The 11149-nt window shown below is 46.4% G+C and overlaps 1 protein-coding gene across 1 annotated transcript in view; it reads right to left on the bottom strand.

Annotated features, from left to right (window-relative positions):
- Nucleotides 1–10467: 10467 nt before the first annotated feature.
- TMEM242 (transmembrane protein 242) overlaps nucleotides 10468–11149 on the bottom strand; it is a 30958-nt gene continuing 30276 nt past the window's right edge. Inside the window, exon 4 of the mRNA XM_008517577.2 lies at nucleotides 10468–11019. Within this exon, the coding sequence (XP_008515799.1) occupies nucleotides 10921–11019 (99 nt within the window). The 3' untranslated portion in view covers nucleotides 10468–10920. The remainder of the gene's footprint in view (nucleotides 11020–11149) is intronic.

Raw genomic sequence — 11149 nt, 5'->3', positions numbered from 1 at the left:
AGGGACCTTTGGACTTCATTCCAGACGCAGAGAGAGCTGGAGAGATCTTGATGATGTAGTCTAGTCTAAGAGACCCCAGCAGGCGGGACCCCTGGCTGGAGAAATCCACTAGGGTGGTGCGGGCTGTGATTCTGGAGACAGGCAGTGGGGGCATTTCTGCTTCTCCAGGAGGGGTCTTAGATCACCCAATATACTGTAGGCAATGGTTTTTATTCTCAGAATTAAAAAAAAAATAACTCCATCTCTTTTTCTGGTTGGAAGAGTAATCCATGCTCATTGGAAAAAAAATCAGACAGAAGAATAAAAAGAAGATTTTAAAAATCACCCAAACCTCAGCACCCAGTGACAGCTGCGTGGAAATAGATGTGTATGTATATGTATATACATAAATGATTCGATGACACTGTTCACAGTGAGAATAATGCCTCATAGCCAACCTTTCTGGAGCTCTGACTTTGCTAGCGCGTTATAAATTCAGTTTTGTAGATTTCTTTTAAGAGAGCTGGTTATCCCTCTGAATTTGACCTGCCTTTAGGACCTGTTGCCTCTGCAAACGGCACGTGCTGTGCACATGTGGCCCAGAAGACGAGGGAAGTCCTGTCTCCATAGAGGAGCCCTGGGGAGCTTGGTGGAAGGATGACCCACGACCAGGAGACCCCAGGGAGAAGCAGGAGACACAACCAGGGTGAATGACCAGGAGTGTTGCCAGCAGAACAAGCCTGTGGCTGAAGGAGACGGGGGTATTCTGAGCACAAAGTGTCCAGAAAGGACGGGGATGGGAAAAGCGACCCCAGGTCTAGAGGGTCAGAGGCAGGGCCGAGTTGCCTGTGGACAACGGATAGAGGCGAGAGGGTCAGAGCAAAGCTCGTGCGTGACTCGTAAGCTCTGAGGTCCCTTTCCAGGTGTTAGGTGGTGGTCGGGACATGTTACAGGGGCAGCCAGGGGGCTGAAAGGAGCCAGGCGGGATGGGGGAGTTTGTGTGTGTGTGTGTGTGTGTGTGTGTGTGTGTGTGTGTTCCCTGCTTCTTTTGAACAACATTTCTCTTTTCTTCACTTCTCTTCTATTCCATTTCATCCCATATTTCTTTCTATTACAACTGCTAAATACTGACAGCATTAGGTAGTAAACTATCTAATCCCATAGCCTAAAATTTCAAAAAATAAAGGCATGTAACAAAGATGCCCATCATCCCTTCCTCACCCTCCCCAGCCTTAGGTCAGAGGGTGCCTTTGTCCCGACCCTGGGTAGCTCAGGGGTCTCTGCTCAGTTAGAACCAGAACTCCCTTTAGAGTTAAACTAATTACAGAGGTAGTAGCCTCAGTTTACCTCTCTGCACTCTCTATCATATCAGCCAGGACGTCCTGTCTTCCTCTGGTCCCTCTTGCGGCGGAAAGAAAAGGAATGACACAGGAATCTGTGTGCTAAAGCGTAAATTCCCCGAGGCTGTTCTTCACCGAGCAGGACTGCCTCCCACTTCGGCTGTGCCCAGCTAGCTAAGAATAACCCCCAGGTTTTAAACAATGCTTGTTAAGGCTTAAGTGAGGCATTGCAAACAGCCACTGCAGGAAGGAACACTGTTTACAAATTGCTTTTCCTTGAAAAGTTTTCTGTTGTGAGTTCCAGCATTACACCGGCCCAGGATCTTTTACAGAAACAGAAATTTAAAAACGTGTCGGTGCACGAAATGTTTTGTGTTGACTTTATCACAAACGCCAAGTCAGGACTTCAGATAACTCCAGAAATAAGAAAGCCACAGTGGGAAGATTTCAACGGTATTTATTTTTATTTATAATTTATACGCCGTCAGCTTCTAAAAAGGATTGGAGGCAGCTTCCAGTAAAAGACATGTGCACATTAAGGTTGCTAAAATGGGAATAGAAACTTGGAAACTCATGCAGAAGGAGGAGGAAGCAGAGAAGCTGATAAAATTACTATGGCTCAATGTTAAACTTCGTGCCGAGCTCTCTGGCAGCTAAAGCGAAGATGGAAACATGAAGACTTGCTGAAGTTTCATTATCTGAGTAAAGAAAATGAAGTTGCAGGCAGTGTATTAGCTCTCGAAGGGACATCAGCGCATCTCTGGGACTGTGTTTTCTTTGGTGACAACTGCAAGGGCCTCTGAGGAAGGTGATGGGAGCCTGAAGCTAGAGGGGCAGGTACAAGGGGGATGCAGTGCACAGCTTCAAGAGTCGGGCACATGGGCTGCAAGAGGCGACAGCCTGGGCCTGGCCTCCTCCCTGGGGCCACCCTGGCCGAAGAGGCCTCCCTGCAAATGCACGGATTTCAGGCTGAAATGTAGGTTGGATGTGCCTTTTAATCCTGGCTGGGACATTCATTAGATGTGCGACCTTGGCCGGGTTATTTCTCCTGGTCTGAGTCCGGGTGACCTTGGGAAGAGTTCCTTCACCTCTCCAGGCCCCAGTGTGCTCCTGTCTCCTGGGCTATTGTGAGGATCAAATGAGTTAATATAGGCAAGTCTTCAGAACAGTTCCTGACATACGGTAAATGCCACACGAGCGCCACTGTTCTTATTATGTTTGGACCAGTGACTCTTCCTCCCTAAGTGGGTCTTATCTAACGCTCCCTCCCAAGGAGACCCCAGAATACGGGATCAGACCCAGAAGTCTCCAGAGGGGGCTTGTGGGGCGGCTGCCAGCAGGACCTGACCCCACCGTCCCTGAACTCGAGTTGATTCCTGCCTTCTCTGATGCTGTTGACAGGAAGGTGGAGTGACCTGTCCATCTCTCGCCCTCACACTAGGACCGGAGAATGGTGTCGGGGTGGATGCTACGCTCCCATCCACAGCCACCGTGCAGTTCAAACAACATCTCACCCTAGAGAGAGGCCGTGGTCCCGCTCAGTTACACCTCTGCAGTTCGCTCTCATTCTGTCTTGTGAAAAAAGAAAAGTTAGGGGGCTGGCCCTGTGGCCGAGTGGTTAAGTCCGCGTGCTCCGCTTCAGCGGCCCAGGGTTTTGCCGGTTCGGATCCTGGGCACAGACATGGCACTGCTCATCAGGCCATGCTGAGGCGGCGTCCCACGTAGCACAACTAGAAGGACCCACAACTAAAAATATGCAACTGTGTACCAGGGGGCTTTGGGGAGAAAAAGGGGAAAAAAAAGAAAAGAAAAGTTAGCACCAATGAGACCTATTAATATGCAACCCACAATCCACATTAAGCCATGCAGGGTGGGATCATACAGCTCAGCAATGTTTCCATGGGTGCTGCGTGATTGTGAAGAATTTTTAAATGTTTATAACAGGGTTTGTCGTGAGGGAGTTTGAGCTGCTGAGAAAATGTTCATTGGCGTATCATGGTACTGAATGGAGACTCTTAATAACAAGCATGAACAAGGATGAGGTTTGGGAAATGACTGCCCTGGAGCCAGGAAGGAGGCTCCCAGCTGAGGAAAGGGCTCTGGGCAGAACTCTTGGGCAGAACTTGTGTCCCAGAACACAAGCTTCCGAAGAGCAGACGACCCCTCGAGAACAAATCAAAGAATCTTCAGGACAGAGAAACGTGCCCTGAAGGTTGTTGGCACAGCATAAGAAGAGGTCACAAGATGGAATCAGACGCGTTGCATTGCAAAATCACTCATCAACAGGTCCTTGTTCTGAAAGAAAAAAGCAAAAGCCGAGGCTGATTTCACCTGCCAGTCTGCGGCTCACTGAGTCTCCTTTTGGAGAGCTGGGGCTGGTCCTGAGGCAAGATCCGTGCACATGACCCCTGGAGAATGTGTGAAGAGTTTCTGCAGGCGCTGGTGCAGAGCACCCAGAGAAACATGAGAAGTCATCAAAACCCCAAGAACTAGGGGCTGGCCCCGTGGCTGAGTGGTTAAGTTCACGCGCTCCGCTGCAGGCGGCCCAGTGTTTCGTTGGTTCGAGTCCTGGGCACGGACATGGCACTGCTCATCAAGCCACGCTGAGGCGGCGTCCCACATGCCACAACTAGAAGGACCCACAACGAAGAATATACAACTATGTAACGGCGGGGGGCTTTGGGGAGAAAAAGGAAAAAAAAAAAACCCCAAGAACTATTATCCCTGCCTTGACCTGCCAGCCAAGAGGTTGGGAAGACATCCCCAGGCTGGAGGAAATGTTCCTTTGCTTATGAATAGGATTTTCCAGGCATTTGTGAAGAAGGAGGACCTGAAAGACAAAAAGGAGACGGAGAACATCTAGATGAGTCAGAGGACTGAGCCCAAGAGGGAGGTGTGGCATCATCTTCTGGCAGCCTCAGGGGAATGAAGGGGGTGGGGGAAGCTTGGGGAGGGCGTGTGTGCTCCACATCAGGACCAGTGATGCTGCTTCTCAACTGGAGGTGCCTTGTGTTTAGCTGGAGTGCACCTGAAGCTGAACACAAGTGGTGTTAGGAATGTTTTGTGGGCCAGATCAAACACACACAGGCATTCAGAGCTACACACCTCCTGGGAACTCTGCTTAACTCAGGAGTTGATCACTGTCCTTCCTGGAGATGCTGCTGTCTTAGAGAAGGCGGCTGCCTCCTGGCCTGCCCTGTCACTGACCTCCACTGGATATGACCAGAGTGGGGTGGCCTAGCTCTCAGGCCGCCGAGCAGCAACTATGAGCGGGTGATTTAGAAGTTTGGAGCCACAGAGAATAAAGTCATTGCACCCGGTCAGGATGGCTCAGGGCCCATAAGACTCTCAGCCCGTCGTGCATTTGAGAGAGCCGTTTTTAATTTTAGTTCTTAAAGCCCAGGCACGGAGTGTGGCACCACACATTGATACCGGAAGGGAGGATATTAACCTGCCAGCCCGAACTTTTCTAATAACTCCCGCTGCCTCCCGGCAGACACAACCAGGGCAAACCAGCTGAGCTGAGGGCTTGTCATGCTAGGTAATTAATGTGTGATGGCACTCAGCTCCAAGTGATTTAGTGACGAGTGAAAGAGTAAGATGTAATGCTGAGGCTTACATCAAAGGCACAAATTGGGTAGATTAGGTAGAATTGTTGGACTTTTTCTAGGGCATGTTAGGTTCACAGGGAAGTAGACAGTGGGTTGGTTTCTGTCTAATTTCTTCAATGGACAGCTCTGTGCCCAGGTGACCTGAGCCCAGGGCTCTTCCTACTCCTCGGTACTCTGAGAGTAAAACTTCCGCTCAGGTTCTCTGGATACAAAATGAAACTCTCCACCCCCAGGGATGGGGAAGGAGCCTTATTTCTAGATGCTATTGACAATATAACAAATGAGAGGACAGTGAGGTTTCTAAAATGAAATGAGAACTGCCAGGAATTTTTTCTTTTTTGAGATCTTGTTTTCAGGGAGAATGCTCCGCCATCGTACCTCTGGGAGCCTGACCAGGTCCTTCACAGCGAGACTGCCCCCTTCTCTTTAGCCGGACACAAGGTCACCCTGAGTAATATTTGTTTGCATGGATCTTCCTCTTACCTGTTTCTTCCTGCTCGGTAGGTCAGAGTTGGCGAATGCGTTAGGATCTGGCTTTTTAAAATTTTTTGGACTATCTACTCATCGAACTGAGAATTAGAAACCCCTGCAAGGGCCCAGGACCCACCTCAGAAACTAACTTTTCATTATTCTGATGTGATTTTTATCTTCTTCAGTTTTGGTGGCTGAGGTCAGTGTGGTCAGCATGGGTGACAAGGTAAACGCCAGTTTCACCAGGAGCCGGGTGTGTGGTCTTGGGCACATGGACCCTCTTCTCAGTGAGACAGTTCCTCCCTCCTCCTCTCCCTCCCTCTTCTGGTCCTCCCTCTGCCCGCCTCTCCCTTCCTTTCCTCCCTCCCCTCTTTGCTTCCTTATTTCCGTCTACACTCTCCCCTCCCTCCCTATCTCCTTCCTTCTTTTCCTTCCTCCCTCTCTCTCCCTTCCTCCCTATATTTACTAAGGGTTTATTATGGGCTTGGTCCCAAACCTGAAGAAACTATGCAGGGATGAATGCCCGCCTCTGTCAGCAGTGTGGGTGTTTCTCTAAGGTTTCACCTGACCCTGCGTTTTTAACCCAGCCCTTCACTCCCTGCTCCTTCAGTAATATTTGGAATCTCAGGGAGTTAAAGCTAACTCACTCCTGTGAAGAGTGTGGATTCCACCCCCAACTCATTATTAGTAGACATATCAGAGACGCCAAATTTGGACAACTCCCACGGGAACATCTTTGTGAGAGATATCTGGAAAGACACGGGAAAACCGGGACACAGGTTGATTTACTGAGCTGGAGCCCCACCTTGCAGGTTGAAGTGCCGTCCTCCTCCAGCTCTGGACAAGCCTGAGTAAGGGACAGCGAGACCACTTCTGTGCGTCCTCCACTGCTAGGGTTCAGCCTCTCTCCTCACTTACTACGCTCCAGAAGAGTCTCTCTCTTAAACAGGGAGTTGTTAGACTTGACAATGTGCTGTTTCTACAGACATTTTACCTCAATCATTATTAATAAGAATCTATGAAGACAGAATCAGGCCTCCCCCATGAGCAAGCTCAGAGCACAGGGTTTCCCCAATCATTCAGGTCTTTTGACAAGAGGTCCTACTTCAGCTTTGCGTGAAATTTACTACACTAGAACTTTCTTAGCTTTGTAACCTCTATCCCAGCTGAAGGATCAGCCACTGAGTAGCGGCGGCCACTATGGACTGAAGACATGGAAGGGTCACAAGCCAGCGGCGGTGATGGCCCACTGTTGGTAACCGCCCAATGTTTCCGGATGAGGATGTCTACCCTCTGGGCTTCGCTCAGAATAGAAGACAAAGGGATTCAGCCTCTCCAACAGGAACAGTTGAAGAAGACAATAATAAAATAAAATAAACACATTCCCATCACCCAGGTTGGCAGAGCAAAGGGTCTCTGCAGAGTTTGGCACAACTGGGTAAGGACTGTCCAGTCCAAGCTTTCTTTTATATTCAGTGCTGTCACCGTGTTCCTTCAGACAGTGGACCCACGCGTGCAGGAGACCTGGGTCTGCAGCCGGAGCCTCGAGTGCCAGGCAGCCCCCTGCACGTGTCCCATGGAGTGTCAGTCAGGCTGGAGACTTGGACCCCCACTCTAAGCCCAGGGCTGCAGGGGCAGCGTGAAGATGAATTTTGGGAGTGTTTTCCGATGAGCAGGTAGTAGATGTTCTATAAGTGTGCGAAGCTTCCTCAGTCTGCCTGAGGCGGCGTCTTAGGAGAGTCCATGAAGCATGACCTTGCCCTTCTGTCATTAACAGGCTTTCCTGCCTGTTTTTTTACTATTGGTTTTCTTTTTTAGTTAGTGGTCATGCCTCATCAAATGCTAATGAGACTAACGGCCTGACGCAGCTTATGTAAAAAATATAAATTAAGGTCCTGACTCACTCTGCTAATACTGGGCAGAAAAGTAGAATTCTGTGTACTTCTTGGTAACTGTTATTCTAATTTTCTCCAAAACTGAGTTGTCTGCCATCAGACAAAATTTGCTAAAAGCCTCACTCATTATTACAGATTAATGTCACTGCTTGCAAGACATGCTTACCTTCCACTTCTATACTCACAAAAGCACACTCTTTGGATCAATCCTGATAAAACCAATACAGAGACCCAAATGCTTGACGTACTATTCAATGACTCCTGGCAGAAAGGAAAAACATCTCACTTGTCATGATAAAATACTATAAAAATGTCTATTTTACTATCTTTCCTGAGAAATTTAACTATTTGCAGAAATCATTTTATATTTTATCTGGTTGATTTTCACTGGTACTTAACTATTTACTTCTAAAGAAGATACATGAAAATGAGGTGAAAATATACAACATTCTCCATGAACTAGACCTACAAGAGATTAAATTTTGCCCCAAGTGAAACAGCTAAATTCAGTGGATTTTAATTACTTTTGTCCCCATGGGCTTTTTTTTTTCTCTTAATTTCTTACATTTTCCCCTTAGGTTGCAATGATTAATTTGCAAGTTGAGTCCCATACTATCCACGAAACTAAGCAGAATGTATGACAGATGAGGTGATTAGGTGCCAACTTCTGACCGAGCAGGCCAGGAAAGGTTGTTTCCATCATGAGCCTGTGTCAGGGCGATGGTGTGGGGGTCACCTGTGGTCTCGCCTCAGCTCTGCTGGGCCTCACCAGCCGCTTGCTCCCCATATCGTTAGAATCCACAGTTCTTGTAGAGATAGGCTGCTGGGAATGTAGTTCCCCTGCCCTCGTTTTCATTCCCAGGTTGTTCAGGAACCATATTTCATTGACTCTGAAAATAACAGCAACGCATGGAGAAATTTTTCAAGGGCAGCAGTAACTTACCAGCATACGTGTTTTTTTCCTTCAATGGCACCTGAGGCCTTAGGAGCCGCCCCCTCCCTGCCCACCAGGTTTTCTCTGTATTGCTTTCTCTGATAGCTCTTTGGGGCACTGAGATTCTAAATGTAAAGCTTAACAGTCAGTGTAAGCAACATTCTCATGGAAAGCCACCTTAATGTTGGCTTACACGTGAAATAGAAATGGCTTGTGTTATCCACCCTTTAAAAAATTTCTAGTGCTCAGCCTCCATGAAATGGATTGCTTATGGGGAGATAATGTCTGTTCTATTCCTTTTTAAGTCTGTGAAAAATGTCATCCTGGTTAATAGGGTGATTAAAACTCTTTATGCTCCAGGAGATAAATGTGATTATGTTTGTCATACTCTACCCAAGATAAAGACAGCAAAGAAGGCAAACTTGAAATTCCATAACATTTCCTCTCTTCCATATCCAGGAACATTCAGAACTCAATATACAGATGGTACTTCGCATAAAGAATAACATTATCTGTTAAACATTTTTCCTTCCCATTAACCAATTTAACAATATGCCTCTGGTATAAAAGGAATAGACAAACGACTAAATCTTCCGATATCGGAGTTCCAACTGTAGAAAAATTCTTTAGTTATATTGTTTGTTTTCCTTTTAACTTTCATCCTTATTTCTTCATTTTTGCTTTTCAAATGCAAGTGGAGCCTATGCTTGGTACCTATTCTACGAATCCGTCCCCATCAACCTTCCCTCAGCAGGTGCTTCACGATCATTCTTACGGGAGCCCCCTGCCATCCCTCAAGGACAAGGGACGTGCATGGAAAGGGTGTTGTAGACATCAGGCACGCCACACAAATATTATGCAAACACTCATTCCCTCAGGCCTCCCATGTGGCAGGCCCTGTGGGAACAGGGCGCACCCCCATGCCCCTAGACTCAGACTAATAATTGGACAACAATGTGATCAGTTGGGCCATCCTGCCCCTCCTTCCTTCATTTCATTCAAAGGCTGGAAATCTCTTCTTAGCAGGGATTTAGTTAAAAATGAGAGATGAGTGAAGTGCTGCTGCTACTCCACGTACCCTGAGAAATTTCACAATCCTTTCCTGTTTTTAGTCTTGGATTTTTAACAGGTTACATATGAATCCCGATGCTGACCACACCTGTTTCATTAATTAACAACACAGCGATTTTAACAGGGTAATACGGGCCAGAGAAAAATGTTACATTGTGCACTTGACATTTCATTTAAAAAATTTTCCTTAGCACTAAAAGGTTTCATTATAACAGATAAATTTCAAATGTGCTTTATTAAACCTGATTGCTAATTAGAGCCTAAGTAATTATAAAGAAATTGCACACCTGATATTCAACCAGAGGCTATTTTTCTGGACATACTGACATATTAAAGTAGTTTTCTTTAAAAATTTTAATCTCCAGTAAAAATAATTGCATGTAAATATTATTCTGTTTTCCATAAGAGATCATGGAGGACAGGGAAGGGTTGGGTGTACATATAAGAATTTATCAGTAGGGGCCGGCTCGGTGGCCGAGTGGTTAAATTCGTGCACTCCGCTGCGGCAGCCCAGGGTTCGGATCCTGGGCGCGGACATGGCACCGCTCGTCAGGCCACTTTGAGGCGGCATCCCACATCCCACAACTAGAAGGACTTGCAACTAAGATATACAACTATGTACGGGAGGTTTGGGAAGATAAAGCAGAAAAAAAAAAAAAGATTGGCAACAGTTGTTAGCTCAGGTGCCAATCTCTAAAAAAAAAACAATTTACCAGTAGTAATTTCATCAGGAGGCAGTGCTAAATACTTCATATTGAGATTCAAGACTCAGGGCACCTTCTGGTTAAAATATTTTTTAAGATGGGTGATAACTGGGCTATTTTTATATTGACAACTAAGACAAAACTGCCAACTGTTAGTCAATGTTTAGGGACCCAAAACCAACTTCTCAAAAAACTACACTTTATACCCATTCTTATTATTTTAGCAGGACTGTACCTTTTCAAGTTATCATAATCTGTGACTGGCTTCTTGTCTAAGAATTTACAGGGCCTTAAGGTGAGGTCATCAGGTAAATAACTAGCACGTGTGAATCAAAGTGCATTCAGGACAGCCAAGCCACACGACAGCCCAACGCACAGGATTTACCTATTAACCGGTCACTACGGACTCTGCCTAACAGGAGCAAGTCTTTCAAGTTCTGACAATGACATACTGACAAGAAAGGCTGCTGAAACTGATTTAATTAGACACAGTGAAATACTACTGCTGTTCCAAGTCTGTTTATAAAGAGTTTCCATCATACGTTATTTTAAATTTTTTTCAGGTATAAAACTTGGTTTCAACTGTTAGAGCCGAAAACAGAAGTACTTCCCCTGGGATCTCCTCCACATAGAGAAGTTATCCATATAATTATTTTTAAGTAGTCTCCCTCACTTTGGGAAAACTTTACTCTCCCCCCAACACCCACTCACCCCCACACACCCACATCAATTTTAAAGAAAGCCTGTCTGTCAGCCTCCTGTGAGGACACTGAACACCATCCATCCCGCAGGTTCAGTCGACAGTCTGCACGCGCTCCTGAGGAGAAATCAGTCGAGTCCCTGTGCTGTTGTGGTTTGTCTCCAGAGCCACTCTTCCCGTCACCATCACTGTGGACTTCCTCCACCACGCTCATCTCATTTGGATTTCAATGCTTCCTCCCACTCAACAGCCGATTCGGCGTTCTTGGGAATTGCTGGAAATATTGATTGCATTTTATTTCGAAAGTCTTTCATCTGAAAGAAGAAAAAAACAAGTCATCAAATGTTAAAGAGGGAAAGAGCCAAAGCAATTAGAGATGGACACCATTACTGATCGGATGAAAATGCATTGCTTATGGGTATGGAGCAAAGCAAGACCAATGAA

This window comes from Equus przewalskii, chromosome 32 (assembly GCF_037783145.1).
Source record: "Equus przewalskii isolate Varuska chromosome 32, EquPr2, whole genome shotgun sequence".
In the NCBI taxonomy this organism is placed as follows: Eukaryota; Metazoa; Chordata; class Mammalia; order Perissodactyla; family Equidae; genus Equus; species Equus przewalskii.
The sequence above is the reverse complement of the archived record's forward strand: the minus strand, read 5'-3'. Positions and strand labels throughout refer to the sequence as shown.